Source organism: Anabrus simplex, chromosome 8 (genome assembly GCF_040414725.1).
Source record: "Anabrus simplex isolate iqAnaSimp1 chromosome 8, ASM4041472v1, whole genome shotgun sequence".
Classification (NCBI taxonomy): Eukaryota; Metazoa; Arthropoda; class Insecta; order Orthoptera; family Tettigoniidae; genus Anabrus; species Anabrus simplex.
In genome coordinates, this window is record NC_090272.1 from 40,514,513 (window position 1) to 40,534,018 (window position 19,506).

The 19,506-nt window shown below is 39.1% G+C and overlaps 1 protein-coding gene across 2 annotated transcripts in view; it reads left to right on the forward strand.

Annotated features, from left to right (window-relative positions):
• The first annotated feature begins 608 nt into the window (after positions 1–608).
• ProRS-m (prolyl-tRNA synthetase 2-like protein, mitochondrial) overlaps positions 609–19,506 on the forward strand; it is a 114,754-nt gene continuing 95,856 nt past the window's right edge. For both annotated transcript variants that reach the window (XR_011018651.1, XM_067152128.2), the window contains exons 1-4: positions 609–790; positions 4,730–4,907; positions 10,407–10,480; positions 10,566–10,827. Coding sequence is in view for 1 of the 2 variants with exons in the window: in XM_067152128.2 (XP_067008229.1) it covers positions 680–790; positions 4,730–4,907; positions 10,407–10,480; positions 10,566–10,827 (625 nt within the window). In the remaining variant the exon portion in view is untranslated. The remainder of the gene's footprint in view (positions 791–4,729; positions 4,908–10,406; positions 10,481–10,565; positions 10,828–19,506) is intronic.

Genomic DNA, 19,506 nt, shown 5'->3' on the forward strand with positions numbered 1-19,506 from the left:
TTAGGGAATTAAATTGGCATGCACGATTTCCCTGTCACCTCAACATATGCTCTCGCGCCAATTCGCTTTGTTTTGACAACCGTTAACATGGCTGCCCCTTATCAACTTGCTTCAAGCTCGTTGGGCCCAACCTTTAGTAGTGTTTAAGAACCATGGGTTAGATTTCTATGCAACGGATGCTATGACAACGCGGGGATGGATGGAAGCGAACTACATACGAATGAAGACATATTGTAATTAGATTGGCTGTTCATGGTTTTCACTTAAAGCTTTGCAAAACCAAAACATTTCATGAACCTGAATTCGGATGCATGTGTAAATTGTGCGATCGTGAATGTGATAGATACCACGTCTTAACATGTCCTAATAGAGGGAAATCGTTGATTAAGTTCTGTTCAGAAGAATGAGACCTATGTGGCTTGGAAATGTTAAAATGAATGTACTTACTTACATAGCCATTTGGCTGTAATAAAACTATTGTTATATCCGACATAGCCGACTATTTTTTTATACTGTAGTTGGCTCTGATATCCGATAAGGGTAAATCATTATTTGTGTATTGGCGACCCTGTTTGTATTCTGTGTATACGAACTGCGGCAGTGCGGCTCGGTAATGCCGGTTTTGTATTTGTTTTATGGTTAGGGTTGTCCTGTTTTCTATTTCACTCGAGACGTAATCATGCGGAGAGCTAATGTGTACCGGAACTTTATTTCCCGGTTATTTCAACCTCAAAATATTGTCCCCAAGGATGCAGAAGTGAAATCTGACATTACATCTAGAAGTCAGAAGGTAGGTGTAAATATCTTCTTATGTCTACTTATGGCATGCTTTCCGTTTGTATTTTAGTATGGGTTAGAAAAAACATTGTTCCTTTCATGGACCTGTCTCCGTCTTGGACAAAATGCAAGTGTATGAGGGATGATAGAAGTGCCAGGACCTGTTATGAGTGGTGTGAAAAGTTGCTAATAGCGTCGTTTGGTGCGTGCATTTCAGTGGGTGGGGGCGCTAGAATAACACCCACGGTAACCCCTGCCTGTCGTAAGAGGCAGCTACAGGGCCCGTAGCTCAGTCTTGGCATTGCTTCCACTTCTGCCAGGCTCCCCACTTTCATCTATCCTGTCCGACATCCCTTGGTCAGTTCTTGTTTCTTTCCGATCCCGACGGTATTAAGCACTCTAGGCCAAGGGAGTCTCATTTTCACGCCCTTCGTGGCCCTTGGCTTCCTTTGGCCGATACCTTCATTTTTCTAAGTGTCTGACCACTTTGCTAGGTAATGCCAGTTTTGTAGTTGTTTTATGGTTTGGGTTGTCCTGTTTCATATTTCACTCGAGATGTAATCATGCGGAGAACTAATATGTACAGCTACTTCATTTCCCGGTTATTTCAACCTCGAGTACGACCCAGTTGTACTTCCTCTTAAAACAATAATCAACACCAACACCTATGGCTCGGCAATGAACAACAGGAAACTAACTCACTTGCCAAGCATGCCTCTTCAGGGACGCATAGGTCATCTGTGGAGCTGTTGAGGATGCAACCAACCTTTAGGCTGACTGCTCAACATACATATATACATACATACATATACTACCTGATCTAAAGTATCCAGACACCTGTATGAAATAGCCATTTGCTTTACGTCGCACCGACACAGATAGGTCTTATGGCGACGATGGGATAGGAAAGGCCTGGGAATGGGAAGGAAGCAGCCATGGACTTAATTAAGGTACAGCCCCAGCATTTGCCTGTTGTGAAAATGGGAAACCGCGGAAAACCATCTTCGGGGCCGCTAGCTGACTATGGCATTTGTTTCACTTATCTAAGGCTCTTCTCTTTCAGTCTCTCCTATTTGGTTTCTCATTTTCACACCAGGCAAATGCTGGGGCTGTACCTTAATTAAGGCCACGGCCGCTTCCTGCCCAGTCCTAGCCCTTTCCTGTCCCATCGACACCATAAGACAAAGCCTACCTGTGTCGGTGTGACGTATGGCCAATAGCAAAAAAAAAAAAAAAAAAAAATCTATTCGGCTGTCCTTGGTCAATTCATGTTCTCTTTTGACACCACCGGTATTACATGTATGAGATGTGTTAAGCCCTTGATTTTCATGCCTTTCAGGGCCCTTCAGTTTCTCTCAACATTTCTTTTGTTCTTCAAAGGCTCAAAGATGGAAGACCTATATGTGTCGGTGCGACGTAAAGCCAGTTGTAAAAAAAATATTTAAAAACAGCCTCTGACCTCTCCTGACCCATCCATTCTGCTGTCACTGCTTCTCTATTGACTACACTATACTCCCCACCTCCTTTTATACTGGCGGGTTCGCCTCTCGTGACATCTAGGGTTCAATTCCGCATTACATATGGGTGTATAGACATATGGGTGTCCGGATACTTTTTATTAGGTAGAGTACATACATACATGCATGCATGCATACATACATACATACATGGGATCTGGGCGGGAGTGGGGGGTGCTTAGCTGCTGGCTTTTCATCTGAATAGCTGTGGTTCAAATTCCGATCAATCCCAGGTTGCAATTTTCAGCCAAAAATATATGTGGCATGGGGAAAGACATCCGGTCTTAAACACCCAAAACAAAATGAGCTCTCCAGTTTCATCTATCTTATCCGACCTCCCTTGGTTAACTCTTGTTCTTTTCCAATCCCGATGGTATTAGAGCACTCTAGGCCTAGGGAATCTTTCATTTTCATGCCCTTCGTGGCCCTTGTCTTCCTTTGGCCGATACCATCATTTTTAGAAGTGTCTGACCCCTTCCTTTCGCTTGGTAATGCTGGTGTTGTAGGGCCTAGTTGTCTTAGGGCTTGGGTTGTCCTATTTCATATTTCACTCGAGATGTAACCATGCGGTTCTGGCCTTTTGACACCAACATGGGAGGTGTAATCATTTCGTGTGGCTATTTCTAGCCGAGTGCAGCCCTTGTAAGGCAGACCCTCCGATGAGGGTGGGCGACATCTGCCATTTGTAGGTAACTGCGTGTTATTGTGGTGGAGGATAGTGTTATGTGTGGTGTGTGAGTTGCAGGGATGTTGGGGACATCACAAACACCCAGCCCCCGGGCCATTGGAATTAAGCAATGAAGGTTAAAATCCCTGACCCGGCCGGGAATCGAACCCGGGAACCTCTGAACCGAAGGCCAGTACGCTGACAATTCAGCCAAAGAGTCGGACATGGGAGGTATGATCCTGGCTCAGTCCGGTGGTATTTGAAGGTGCTCGTATACGTCAGCCTTGTGTCAGTAGATTTACTGGTACGTAAAAGAACTTCCGTGGGACAAAATTCCGTCACCTTGGCATCTCCAAAAACCGTCAGAAAGTAGTTAATGGGACATAAGAACAATAATATTACAAAATGAGCCTGGATGGCTTCAGCAAGCCCAAAGCTGCCTGGGATAGAGTAATGAAAGTTAAAGCTTTTCTTTTACTCGTATGTGGTCTCATAATTTGATTCAGATATTTATTAACAATCTCATAAGCTACAGTCTTGCTTGTGTGCTCTAATATACTAAACAAAAATAGCTACGTACAAAGCATGTTATTGAGACCAATGAATGGTTACGTATTAATCAGATGTGTGTTTCCGTTCATCACATATCCATAAAGATTATGATACCATGTGGCTAGGAGTATTGCACACATCAGCAGCGTCCCCTGCTGTTATAAGAGGCGACTGAAACGGGTGACTCGTCTGTGGCTTTCAACAGGGGAGCATTGGTTGACAAATTCGGGGCCGCTAGCTGACTCTGGCATTTGTTCCACTTATCTAAAGCTCTTCTCTTTCAGTGTTTCTTATTCGGCTGTCCTTGGCCAGTTCATGTTCTTTTTTGACACCACTGGTATTATATTTATGAGATGTGTTAAGCCCTTGATTTTCATGCCTTTCAGGGCCCTTCAGTTTCTCTCAGCATTTCTTTTGTTCTTCAAAGGCTCAGACCTGGTTCCTTTTCTCTTGTTACTAGAGTTAAGATAAATAGTTTTCTAGTTGATCTTTCCCTGAAAATAAATAATCAGCACCATCAGTCACCATAGAGATCCTGACGTTCACTGTGTAAGGCGATGCATGTGATAAGGGTAATTAAATTTGTATATCTAAGATACTTTGTTTTCAGGTATGTATATTGTATCGTCAGCCCAAGGGTTGGTTGGATCTCCAACAGCTCCACCATCAGCTGTCAGAGCATTCTTATAGGAATTAGATGTTTTTGAAGACTTTTGTCAGGAGCATTGCATTGTATGGAAGTGAAACATGAACAATAACTAGCCCAGAAAGAAAGATAATAGAAGCTTTTGAAATGGGGTGTTACAGAAGAATGCTGAACATGAGATGGGTAGACAGAATCACGAATGAAGAGATACTGAATCGAATTGGTGAGAGGAGATCGATGTGGCTAAATTTGACCAGAAGAAGAGATAGAATGATAGGACACATCTTAAGACACTCAGGTCTTGTGCAGTTGATTTTTTAGGGATGTGTAGGTGGTAAGAACGGTAGGGGTAGACCAAGGTATGAATATGACAAGCAGATATAGGATGTAGTAGTTATGTAAAAATGAAAAGTTTAGCAAGGATAGGGTGTTATGGAGGGCTGCATCAAACCAGTCTATGGACTGATGAGTGATGACTCAAACAAAAACAACAACAGGATCCTTGTGATCAGACACAGTACATTTGCCGATGTTCTTACGAAGCTATTTACTTGCACGTATGTTTTTCAGTTGATGCTTGACTTGGGAATCATACGCTCTTCCAGTCCTGGCACCTTCTATCTGCTGCCCCTGGGAGAGCGAGCATTCCAGAAGTTGATTGCGATTGTGGACGAGGAAATGATGGACATTGGTGCTCAGAAACTACTGTTGCCTTTGCTGACACCTGGAGAGTTGTGGAAAGCCTCAGGTAATTCTTGTTGTATTTAATCTTATTTATTTCCTTATCGTGCCAGCCGTGCGATGTAGGCGTAGCATACCTGCCTCTTACCCGGAGGCACCGGGTTTGATTTCCGGCCTGGTCAGGGATTTTTACCTGGTTTTGAGGGCTTCATGCAAGTGTATGTGGAAACACAAATGTGTACCAGAAGACTGGAAAAAAGTGATAATAATACCAGTGTTTAAGAAAGTGGACAAGAAAGTTTGTGGTAATTATAGAGAAATCACACTTATTTTGCAGGTAGTTAAAATACTGGAAAGGATATTAGAAAGAAGAATGAGAAGAAAGATTGAAGGAGAGTTACAAGAGGAACATTTTGGCATCAGGAGTGGAAGACCTACAGAGGACCCAATCTTTAGCATGAGACAGTTGATGGAAAAGAACTGGGAATATGGAAAGGATCTGGTCATGAATTTATAGGTATAGGAAAGCCATTAGATACTGTCCCCAGAGAGAAGGTTTAGGAAGCCATGGTTAAAAAGAGACTTGGAATAGAAATGTTAGAAATGGTGCAAGCAATGTACAACAATTTGTCTTAGCAGAGTACTGACCCCAGTTGGAAGGACAGAATAGTTTAGGAATTAAGACTGGACTAAGACAGGCGAGTGTGCTGTCACCTCTTTTGTTTGTTATGGTCATGGATGAAATTGTAAAGGAAACAAGGAAGCCTATGGAGATAAAGAGATGAAGATACTGCTATTTGCAGATGATGATGTGATCTGGGGAAAAAACAGCAAAGAAGTGCAACAACAACTAGATATACTGAACGAAAAAATTGAGAAGTATGGCATGAAAATCAGTACAAATAAAAGGAAGACTGTGGTGATGTCTAGAGAGGAAAGGCAAGGAAAGGACACTGTAAAAATTGGAAGTCAAAAGTCGGGAAATTATGGACAGCTTTAAACACCCATGGAGTGAATTAATGCAAAATGCTAGGGTGGGCACGGAGATTAGCAGGAGGGTACAGCAGGGCAATGCATTCTACCAACGTGTAAGAAAACTTGTTTGGAGCAAAGAAGTACCCAGGAAAAATAAAGAGATAATGTACTATGTACCCATACTGACTTATGCAGCTGAGACTTGGACTTTGACTAGCAGGCAAGAGAGTAGAATTCAAGCCAGTGAAATGAAATTCCTAAGAAGTATGATAGGAAAGACAAGGAAAGACAGAGTGAGAAATGAAGATGTTAGGAATGAAGTTGAGATTGGAAAACTAAATGAGAGAATTGAAAGGAATAAACTAAGGTGGTTTGGACATGTAAAGAGGATAGAGGAGAATAGACTTCCAAGACAGATGCTGGAGGCAAAGTGTGAGGGCAAGAGAGCAAGAGGAAGACCTAGAACAAGGTGATTGAATCAGTGAAGACCGGCATAAGAAGATGAAATTTAGACTGGTCAAGATGGTGGAAGGAAAGAGGAAAATGGAGAAGTGCCATAAATACCCCGACCCTGCAGGAGCTGGATAAGGGGAAATGATTATGATGATGATGAATCTCAAAAGGAAATGATTCTGGTCCTAGCTTGTTCAGTATCAGTCAGATTCTTAAAGCCTTTTAACTTTTTTTAAAAAATTCCTAATTGTGTATGATTTTTTTTCTTAATTGTGTATCTATATATTTTATCAAGTGTAATGGTTGAAGAAGTCTTATAAACAAGGATGAAACATCTGTCAACATTTTATAATTTGTAAATAAATGTTAATAATAATAATAATAATAATAATAATAATAATAATAATAATAATAATAATAATAATAATAATAATAATAACAATGATAAGTTTAAGGATCTGATTGGTACTGGTAATGAACAAGGTGGGACCAGAATCATTTCCTTTTAAGATTATTGTATTATGATGATATTGATTGTTTCATGACATGAGGTGTAAGGGGTTAAACTTTGCTTAGGTGTATGTGGATATTACGGTACTTTATCATGATTGGTTTGTGTACAGCATATATGTCAAACGAAGCAATGTGTAAGGGATTACATTTCATTTAGAAGTTTTCATGATGCCATAGTTGGTAATGACATATATCTCCATTGAATTCTGAAAGTTATGCTATAATCCATTAATTTCAGGCAGTGGCAGTTGGAAAGGTATGGAAAATGTTGTATGAGTTATGTAGTTATGAAATTAAGTATATTTCTAGCGGCAAGATGGTAGGTCCCTTGCAAAACACTTCACCTTCGTACAAGTAATATGAGGTAAGATTGGTACAATTTACCTTTAACAGTTTTTTTTTTTCCAAGGCCACAGGAAGAGATACAGACTGATGAAAGCTATGATCCTCTTAGGAACATTGAAGTGTTACTTTCACAGTCTGTTTATTTTGTATGCCGATATGTTTATACAGTAGAGTACGCTACCTCTAATCTGAACTAATTGCGACTGGGGCGTGTTTGGTTTGGCAAATTTTGGGACTATCAGAAATTTGTTATGAAATCCAGCATTGCACTGTAACTGCAAAGTTTTGCATGGAATAAGCAAACGGGAATGACTGACTTTGTAAAGAGAAGTAATTAGTGACTGATATTTGTGGAGTGTTGTGTTTTATTCATTTCTGTGTTACCAAACCTGACTAACTTTGCTACATTGTATACCATTACTTTTTACTTTGATGCCTCGAAATACTATTACAGCACAGATTGCAGTATTATTTTATATTGATTTCATACATGAATAATAAAAATACCGTACAAATGCATTTCTTCAGTTTATTACAACTTTGGTAGATTCTTTTTAAATTTTATTTCTGATTAACTGACTTTCCGGATTAATGGGACCCTGCTCTAGGTTAGGCAGGCTAAAGCTAAAATGAGAAACAGGTATTTGTAGTTATTAGATTTTTTTTTTTTTAATCCTCTTTCTTTCTCTCCCTTTGCCTAGCTTATTCATTCCTGACAGCTGTTATTACTTCTTACGGGGTGCAGTCTTCATCCTGGTGTAATAGCATATCACATTATGATTTCTAGTGAATATTTATTATTTAAAATCGAGGGAATCATCATCATCTTCCACAGCTCTTCCTGCACTGTGCAGAGTCACTGTTCCTATTGACTCTCCTCTCTTGATCTCTTATGAACTACCGGTATTTCAATATTGAAGTTCTTTTTCTTCAGATCTTGCCCTACGAGGTCCATCCATGTCTTCTTTGGACACCGTCACTTCCTCTTTGCCTTATCATGCATGCACACCATCTTTTGCCCACATAGTCATTGTCCCTTCTCATTAGATGACCAAACAATCTTAAACTTGCCTCCTGAATCTTTGTTATGTTTTGGTACTTTTCATTGTGACCTGTACATGGACATATTGAAGACGATCTTTTCTGGTGACACCGCACATCTGTTGAAGCATCCTCATTCCTGCTACCTCTGATCTGCTGCCATAATTTTTCCTTAGAGGTACCGTTTCAATAGCATACAACATAACTGGCCTTTTGGCTTTCCTGCAAATGATTTATTTTAGATTGAACGGCAGCTTCGTATCGCACAGCACTTCTGACAGCTGTGTCCAGATCCTCCACCCTGTTTGGATTCTGGAAGCCACTTCTGTTAAAACATCCTCTGCTATAATCAAGCCCAGTTATAACAAAACTCATTAACCATCTTGTTGACATTACCATGCAATTCCAGGGCTTGCGCTTGTTCTTCTGCCTTACAGTATAGATACTTGGTCTTACTTCGGGTCAGCTTCATACCGGTTTCTTCCAGAACCCTTCCTTACCGTTCTAGCTTGGTTGCTACCTCTTCTCTTGATTTACGTCATCTGCATGTAATATTGTCCAGAATGGTCCCTCTCTCCTCTTTGGTCAGCACCTCTCTGATAACTTTAAATGACTTAGGGCTGACCCTTGATACAGTCCAATACTTTAAATGAGGAGGATTTAAGTATTGATTCAAACTGTGTTACTTAGCTTACAGACTTCTCTGGGATCGACAGTCTTCCAAGTTTGTTGTATTGTTATCCAAATCTTCCTCTACATAAAGCTTGTTCACTAGTAAATGGACATGGTATGATTGAATCTTGGATGTATATATGAGTTGTCTATTTGCAAGACCATTTTTTGTGCTGAATGTGTTCTTTGTCCACTTTCACACAAGACAGCAAATTATTAGCTGCGAACTCAGCCCCTAACCAGCTTATTTACTTAATCAAAAATTGGAGTTAGGCAAAAGACGTTGAATCTCTGTTGACTAAACATTTTAGGACTCAGTGGTGAAATGTAGAAGTGCTAAAGTTTTACAAAGAACTCATTGAAGTTAAAAATAACCTTCCACAAAACAACCCAGAAGTTGGGGAAAATGCATGTGACCACAATGTAGCCAATGGCAGTAATCAATGTTTAATTCAAGTTCATTTTGTGTAAATACATTGGCTTTTTACACTGTATTGATTTCGGTTAAACCGGGCGAGTTGGCCTTGCGGTTAGGGGCCTGCAACTGTGAGCTTGCATCCAGGAGATAGTGGGTTCGTGCCTCACTGTCGGCAGCCCTGAAATATGGTTTTCCGTGGTTTCCCATTTCCACACCAGGCAAATGCTGGGTCTGTACCTTAATTAAGGCCACAGCCGCTTCCTTCCCACTCCTAGGCCTTTCCTATCTCATCATTGCCATAAAGACCTATCTGTGTCAGTGCGACGTAAGGCCAATGGTTAAAAAAAAAATGGTTAACTTTCAAATAAAGCATTTTTTTGTTCATTTTCATTCCTTCAGTTGCTTTCGTTTATTGCAAACCCAGCCATCTCCAAATTTGAAATTTAAATATTCCAAATAATTATACAAATGGAACATTGGTATTCTATAACGTTCATTACAATGCTGTTTATAAGCAATTAAACAAATAAAAATCATTGTACTGGGCGAGTTGACCATGCAGTTAGAGGTGCGCGGCTGTGAGCTTGCATCCGGGAGATAGTGGGTTTGAATCCCACTGTCGGCACCCCTGAAGATAGTTTTCTGTGGTTTCCCATTTTCACACCACCTTAATTCAGGCCACGGCTGCTTCCTTCTAACTCCTAGACCTTTCCTATCCCATCGTCACCATATGACCTATCTCTGTCGGTGCAACGTAAAGCCACTAGCAAAAAAAAAAAAAAATATATCATTCTACATTATTTAGATTTTATATGTTTTTTCGGTTTCCTGTAAAATGTAACCATTTGGAGATGAATGGTTTTGCAGATAGATGACTCATGTTACTTGTCATTACTCTAGCATACATGACATCTGTCTGTACCACATTTTGATATCTGTTATAAATGACTGTTGTACACTATGAAGTTTCTGTAATGCTGATTAGGTACATGTGTCTTGTAATATCTTAGCTCCTGCTTTAAGATTAAAGAGTAGGTTTACTTGGAATACTGATCATAACACAAGATAACTGACATTTTTGAATACTTGAGGGTATTTAAAAATAAAATACTTTGTCATAAGAGAAGACATGTATCTTTTTGTCACAAGGTCGTTGGGACACCGCTGCCGACGAACTGTTCACATTGAAGGATCGCCACGACAAGGACTTTGTCCTCAGCCCCGTACGTAGCACTTGCTTCTCTCTTTTTATTACGCTAATGCTTTCTTGTTAATAGAGCAAAGTTTATTCTGTTCTTGTCTTTCTAGACTCACGAAGAAGCTGTCACGGAATTGTTGGCATCGGTCACTCAGTTATCCTATCGCCAGTTACCTGTTCGTCTTTACCAAGTTACAAGCAAGTTTCGGGATGAAATGAAGCCGCGGTTTGGACTGCTCAGAGGAAAAGAATTTTATATGAAAGACCTCTACACGTTTGATACGTCTGAAGAGAAAGCAAGAGAGACGTATGAAGTTGTTAGTACGACATATAACAGCATATTCAAACGAATTGGAGTCAGGTATGTCAGAGGTATGTTAATTTAACAAGTGGTTCAGATGGACCTAGTTTCACTTTTTCTTTCTATTTAATATTTTTCTTCCTCTCTCTTCCTATTTCCTTCTAATTTTGTATTTAAATTTCTTTTGGCATTGCAGATTGCCAGAAGACAAAGAACAAAAACCAAAAAATAAGTTTTAAGGAAACTTTTAAATTGTCCTATAAATTTAAGGTTTCTCCTGCATGAACGATATAAACGATTTTGCAGAATTTACAAATGTTTAAAGGTGTAGAAATCACGTTTAACCCTGTACTTGGTAAGAAGGGTGTTTAAATCCTGACAGACCCTTAAGTTGTATGCAAACTCTATCAGTTAAATAACTCCAATACTAATGAGACCTTTAACCCTCTTGGAACCAGGCAGTAGTAGTGCGAGCACCCGCCCTTTAAATTGCCAAAGCCAATCGGGTCGCCCTTTAAAAATTCAGTCGGAAGTTGCCAGAGCTGATTACATCGGCTGGCTTAAATTCTGTGATATACATAATTTTGAGGCAACCTATAGTGATGTGCATGCTTTTGTGAGAACCTATAGTAAAAGGGTTACACGTTACTGTGTGCCTGACCTTGCTTTGGCAGTTCTAAGAGGGTCTTCTAGCTTTCATATCCGACCTCCCCTGGTCAACTCTTCTTCCTTTCCTACCCCAACAGTATTAGAGCACTCGAGGCCTAGCGAGTTTTCATTTTCATGCTCTTCATGGACCTTGTCTTTCTTTAGCTGATACCTTCATTTTTTGAAGTGTTGGATCCCTTCCATATGTGTCCTCTAATTAGTGTTATATAGAGGAGGGTTGCCTAGTTGTACTTTCTCTTAAAACAGTAATCACCGGGCGAGTTGGCCTTGCGGTTAGAGGCACATGACTGTGAGCTTGCATCCGGGAGATAGTGGGTTCGAATCTCACTGTCGGCAGCCCTGAAGATGGTTTTCCGTGGTGTCCCATTTTCACACCAGGCAAATGCTGGGGCTGTACCTTAATTAAGGCCCCAGCCACTTCTTTCCAACTCCTAGGCCTTATCATATCGTCGCCATAAGACCTATCTGTGTCTGTGCGACATAAAGCCACTAGCAAAAAAGAAAAACTAAAAAATATATATATATATAAAATCACCACCACCACCACCACCACCACCACTTCAGCTGCTACCTTTTCATTCCTAGCCCTTTCCTACCCTTCAGTCACCAAAAACCTTTGATGTGTTGACGTGACATTAAACCGCTAGCAAAACAGTTACTGTACTGTATATATGCTGAAGCACACTGGACAAAAAATGAGACCCCTTCTCGTAGAATATATATTGTGTGTGGTATGATCGTTGACAGCCCAGTTCAGCAAGGTTCGGCGCAGTTAAGTCATTACTCCTCAGAAAGCTAATTAGCTTAGAAAATGTCATAAATCTTGTGATGGCTAGGTAAATACTCAATGTAAAGTTTATATGAAGTGAACCTTTGTTATTTCACGACATTAATTGTGTGTTAAATTATGCAAGGTGAACAGCATAAGCATAAGGTTCTGCATAAGCAAGCCAAAGATCAAGTGTTTAATGTATATGAGTACTTCAAGCCAAAATCAGACTCTGACATTGCCAAGTCACAGGAACAAACAGCTGAAGCGTATTGTCGTCAGCTGCAACTCGTATCCGAGTAAACATGTTCTTCAGCAGTTTAGATTTCCACACTCGCAATACTTTGTGAATGTGTTTCATATGACTTAGTAGTCCAATCTTGGCATGAAACATACGTCCACACAGATCACATGGAATGGGGGAGGACAGGGCTGAGCTTGACGGAGCTTCTGTGCTTGTCGTTTATCCTCTTGACATCGTCATTGTTTCTCTTCGAACACCGTAACTGATGTAGAAACAGTGTGGCGCTAAAGTGTACGATTCTCAGCAAGCGTATCCCAGGATTTAATGTTAATTCCATCTCTGTGTATAAGGATGATGATTCCCATAGGGAATGTGAAATATTTGTTCTGAATGAATAAATTTATAATGCCAATATAGTTGGTATTATATTTCCAGCTCTTTTCATAGTATGCTTTAGGTGATCCTTGAAACGCCTCAAAGGGGCTCTATGAAGTCTTGTGCCAGAGCAGAGTTCACCATACAGGAGTTGACGAGGTAGCCTGGTTTTACTCATGCGACGGACATGCCCTATCCATCTGAGATGGTGGCCAGTGGTGGTAGCTTCAATGCTTATAGCATGCGCTTTCTCAAGAACTGCAAGATTGATGACATAATCCTCCCATTTGATGTTCAAGATGGATCCAAGATTTTGCAGGTGGAAGCGCTCTAAAGTTTTAATATCCTGATTGTAGAGGGTCCAAGTTTCACAGCCATGTTGAAGGGGGTTGAAGCGTGTAATATTACCCTTAGAACTGTACAGAGAATAATTAAAGAAAATAAATACAGTAAAACCTCGATAATTCAAAATCGGTTAATTCAAAATTCCGCCTAATTCGAAGAAGCTCTCATTTCAGGAAACATAAGGTATGGTTTTGCATGTTATTTAAATTGTTTAATTCGAAATACGGATAATTCGTAATTCGAAGAACAATGTTGGTCCCATTACCGAAATTCAGACTTTTAATTCAAAACTGCCAAACTGCCTTGACATTTAAAAAATAGTTTTTTTTAGAGTAATTTAAATTTGAAATTTATCCGCGTTATAATAGAACACCTCTTCCGGAACATGCTGGGGTAGATTTCAGTACTTTCACTCACTTCGGTGTGTCTACAGTGTGCTTCATATTTGCTAAGTTTGTGTAAAATTGTAATTCTTTTGTATTCAGCGTTTTAAGGAACACCATAATATCACGTAGCAGGCAGTGTGCGGAGAAGCAGAATCAGCGAACACCGGCTATGCCGACAGTTGGCGAAAAAGCATGGCTCATATAATCAATTCGTACGCACCAAATAATAATGTTAATGAAACTGCATTGTTTTTTATTATACGGAGCCCAAACGGTCTTACAGTTTTATAGGAGGGAAGTGACAGCCGGGAATCTTACATGTGGGACCATTTCACTGTGCTGCAATGCACACGGAATTGAGAGACTTCTTCCCCTCGTCATAGGGAAGTTCGATAAGCCACGATGTTTTAAGGGCATCGGGCACTTTCGGTGCACGTTCAGGACATGTAAAATCCGTTCAGTTCAGTAATCCAATGAATAAAGGACTTGCTCCGGGGTGCCAGCATAAATTTCTCCGTTTTTTAATTATGCTTTTTCTTTTTTTTTCTTTTCTTTTGTTGCGTGAGGTTATGTTTGTCAGTGAGTTATCCAAGTGAATACTGTTTTGTGAATTTGAATACTATAAATGCACCTTATTGGATACATTATGGAAATAGTTTTTTTCCGTGGCATTTCAAAGGTTTAAACTATGAATCAAGGTTAACTGCATGTAGTACAGGACTTAGAATTTTTTTTTTTTACGCGGCAAGGGTTAGCATTTCTGGATTAGGAGTTGGCGGTTAATTCAAAATCACGTAATTCGAAGTCCGATTTTTGGGTCCCAACGACTTTGAATTAACGAGGTTTTACTGTAATGTTCGTTACAGTCCCTAAGTAAACATCACGGATGTGAAAGAGACTGTGACGAATTTAAATGGTTTTGATCAGGATGTTCTTAGGTGCAAAATACATGACATTATATGCTGCTGGTGAATTTCCAGCAGCGAAGAAATTGGTGGTGGCTATTCAAAAAAGACAATTCTGTGCAATTCCAGGGAGATATTTTGTCAGTGTTACGTATCTTAAACGGTACGGGTTTTAGATATACTGTGTGAAGTGTAATGATGGAAGAAAGTTCCTAATGGAACATTCTGATATCGCTGCTACAAGGGCCACATTAGACAAGAAGGAAATGCCCAAATTTATTATTTAGATTAAACTGGAATAAATTAGAACCATACCAGAAGTACTCACTGGAAGCCATATGATGGCTTGTGGGGTCTGAAATTTCTGACTGGTAAGGGCAGCCATTTAATAATTTGTTTGGATGCATTCCTCGAAGCAAATTAGTGTTTAAGATCCAAACATAACAGCAGCAGTGACTATGGTAGTGAAATGAAAGCAGTGACAATTTTTATCCAGTACCTCATTAATCTAGTCGAGGCACTTTTTGGTATCAACAAGTCCCATTTTCCCTTCAGCGATGCTCTCTCAGGACCATTCAAGGCCGTTGCACTATAATATCTACTCAGAGCACATTATAAAGAAGTTGCTGGAAGACTGGGAAGGAAGCATTCGAGTAGGAAGACAGATGAGCAGCAGCAGCTTGAGATATGCAGACGATACCCTCATCATAGCACCAAACGCCAGGGAAACCAGATCATAAGTGGAGAGTGTGGAATGGTGATCAACATTAGCAAGCCAAAGGTCATAATCATGGACCGGGCAAACAACGAACATGCCGCATCTGAGACAAATAGGAGGCTTGGAGGTGGTGAGCAGATTAATTTATCTTGGTGCCCTAATAACAAACAATGGGGACCTTGCAATGGCACGCGATGTGTCGGTGAAGTTGACGAAGATCTGGGAAGACAGAGCCATCACTAATAAGATCAAACTCAGTCTGGTAAGTGTTCTGGTTTACCCATCGCCACATACACAACTGAAACCTGGACATTTTTAAGATAACAGGAAGAAGATTGAAGTGATGGAAATGTGGTAGTACTGCCGAGTTCTAAGAGTATCCTCGACTGAGCACCGGATAAATGCTTCTGTCCTGGAAAAGGTCAAGATCGAGGACAGGCTCATGAAGAAGATTAGCCAGGCCTATTTGCGATACTTTGGCCACATTTCAAGGAGGAGTGGAGTTATGGAGAAGCTGATTGTAGAGAGCAAAGTGCAAGGAAGAAGGATCCGAGGAAGAGCTCCAGCAAGGTGCATAGACTAGTTGAAGGAGTTGGTTGGGAGGCCTGTACATCATGCAATGCAGGTAGCACAGGATAGACGAGCATGACAAAATCTCTGCAACCGCACATGACATGCCACTGCACTCTGTGAAGGATACATGGATAGCAGAGTGAGAGAGCTCCAGGGTCTGAAATTGTAATGGCTAATGCTAGTTAGCCAGTAAGGCAATCCCATGCTCGGCTTCACAAAGGCACAGAGCTATTATTGCTGGTTAAAATGCATAACTCGTGCGATGAAGATTACGAGCTTGACGCTGTCAGAGATTATAAGTAAAATAACTCCAACATACTGCCCCCATTATTGCCTGGCTAAGCCCAGCCATTGAGCGAGAGATCCCGAGGTGGACCGTTTGTTCATGGCTTCCGTTTTCTAGAGGCATTTAAGGGTAAAAAGGGGTTGATGACCAAGCAAAAATAAATGAAATTTTAAAACAACACTTACATTTATTAACATAAGCATTTCACAACAACAACAACAAAAAAAAAATCCTTGCTGAATTTTGTTTTACAACAAACTTTCATAATATTTTATTCTTCAGTAGTATTTGAGAACCACATGTATTTCTCGTCCTCCAGCCTTACAATTAAGAGATGAAAGTATATGATTTTCTACCTGTTCAATACAAATTCAAATGTGATATACAATGAAATGTCACATTTTATTCAGCCTTACTGTTCTGGAATGAAAATTAACAAAGAAAAATTAGGCCTTTTCTGCCTTTACAATTTAAATATTTAGCTGGAAAAGTTCAAAGACTTCAACAAAGGTTTTTACAAAACTATTGGATAGCTGTCTCGCTTAATGTTCCACAGGAAAAGTTGCTAAAGGTTCCATGAATTTGCAGTAATCTCAACACGTGGTCAAAGCTGAATCCTGATAAATCTCAACATTTAAAGTGTATAATATTCGTCAATTACACCAGTAGAAGCTTTAGTAAAAATCAAAATTAATTTCAAAATTTTATAATTAATTATTATTATTATTATTATTATTATTATTATTATTATTATTATTATTATTATTATTATTATTATTAGTAATAATCTCTAACCTTGTTTGTGTAACATGTTCGTTTATCATCACACGATCGTGTTTTCTAATTAGTGTATCTCACTGAATTATCCACATGGCAATTATAATTCACATTTTTAAATAATTATTCTTCAATTAATTACTATGACTCATTATTACTAGAATTAAAGTTAATTATGCCGTTTGTGAACATTTAATTCTGACATTTGCATAGCACTCAAATTTTCAAATCAATTTAAAATATTTCGAAATTTGAATATAAATGTGTCGGAAATTTTCTTAATCACGTGTGAGCTAATTAAAATATTCATTTACAAATCGCTTGCCTTTGCGGAATAATAACGAGATGATAATTAATTACTATGACTCATTATTACTAGAATTAAAGTTAATTATGCCGTTTGTGAACATTTAATTCTGACATTTGCATAGCACTCAAATTTTCAAATCAATTTAAAATATTTCGAAATTTGAATATAAATGTGTCGGAAATTTTCTTAATCACGTGTGAGCTAATTAAAATATTCATTTACAAATCGCTTGCCTTTGCGGAATAATAACGAGATGATCTTTCCTTTAAATCATAATAACCAGCAAAATAAAATCCTATTCTAGTCTTCCTCGACATAAAACTCATTAAATTTTTCCTTAAGGTGCGCAAAAATAAATTCTCAAGGTGGCACACAACGTTGAACATAATCTGTGTCGCCGTAGATGCACGACCAGACTAAATCAAATTGAACAATCAAAAGACATGGAAAATATTCATATTTACACACACACACATCACATTCATACAAGGTAACACGTACTTTTATATACATTATTTACAGCGAATCCTGCCCTTATAAGAGTACTCTTTAATTTTAAGCATGGTCACGTCAACATTCTGCAGAGGATAAATTTGTGTACGGAAAATACTCTTTTTTCAATAGTGGCTAGTGATCGAAATTAGGGATATCACTTGGGTTGAAATATTCCCCTCACAACGATGGAGATTCATCTAAATTTCTGAGATATAATTGAAGATTCCAATAAAATTCCATAATCACCACCATCACATGAGTTACAAGTCACAAATATCGCGTTCGTGAGCCTCAATCGCATTATTATTATTATTCCCTATCCGTGAAATACATACACAACACGTGCTCCACTTACAATGAATTCCATTGTGCTCCCAAAGACACAAGAACAAGTCAATCATCACAAATAAATTCTCCAATTAATCAATTACATAATTAACATCCCGCAGGATTGCCGTATTCCAGGCACATCATGAACAGAGCACATTAAATCTCACATATAAGGAATGTAAGATAAGTTATAGCTCACGACCGTTTAATTCCATTTTTACCCGATCTTTATTTGATTTTATTATTACTCAAGTGATTATTATATCTATCAATTCTCATGAAATATCGTAAAATTAGACGACTCGATCCTAAAGAATGCAAGTGATCTTAAAATGATACTATGTTCGATCCTATCTCACAAATTATACACGTAAATTCATATCTGATTAATTTCAGTATCACAGGCAAATAAATAAAGTTTATCACGTGGTCAGTGATTTTTAGATATGTCTAACTCATATGCATGAGAACTCACTCAAAGACAGACTACACGTCTACTCTAACAGGTTCCAAATTTCAGTCACTCACATGAAACTCGACTACCATGACACCTCAAGAAAATGGAAAAATGAAATGCTTCTATCTACAACAAACTAATAGATCTACGATTTAAAGAAAAAGACCATCTAGCTTTACAAAGATGAAAAAGAAACCTTTAAATGGTACTCAATTTTAGATGAGGTTCGATCCCAGGTTGTAGTCAGTTATTCCAGCATTTCCCCAGTCAGTCACCTTCTCTTGACCAGATACGCCTCACATACTTAGAAAGTCATGGAGACACGGCAGTAGACGTCCCACGATGAAGTTAAGGTGTGCATTGTCAAAGAATTATTCATCTTGACGTGCACTGCGATCTCCGGGATGGCTTCTGTCGCATTCCAGAAGTGTAAGCTGTAACTGAGACGACAAATATTAAGATATGCACACACACACACACACACACACACACACACACACACACACACGCAGAATTACTGAATGTTCTCCTGGATAATTACACTTAACTTGGATTTTCTAGGTTGGAATTTATTCCATAAGAGTTAGTAAATAATTTCCACTAAATTCGGCAGAACGAACGTTTGCTCGTACGGCAAAGTTCTCTCCCACGTGGTCACGATGAACACCAGAATAACGTAGAGCAGAGTCAAGTAGAGTAGCGCAGAGTAGAGTAGAGTAGAGAGTGATTTACTTAGAACATGGCTTTTTATATCCTTGACTTGGGAGGCGTGTCTCTTCAAAGACGATTATTGGTTCCGGGAGTCTCTTATAATTGGCTCTGACTGTTCGAGAAGCTTGCTGGCAACATGAAAATGATATGGAAGCCTCCACCTTATCAATACAGTGTTTATTTACTATTAATTACAGTAAATCCAGTACCGGTTTCGACCCCTATGGGGTCATCATCAGCTGTCATATATCAAACTAGTTTCAAAAACATCACAGTACAAAGCGTTGCATATGCATGAAAACTGACCCAATTTGACAAATGATTAAAAACAAGTTAAATGTTCAAATAGTAAGAATAATAAAATGGGTCCTTTCCTCTTTAACTTTAAAAGTTACATATT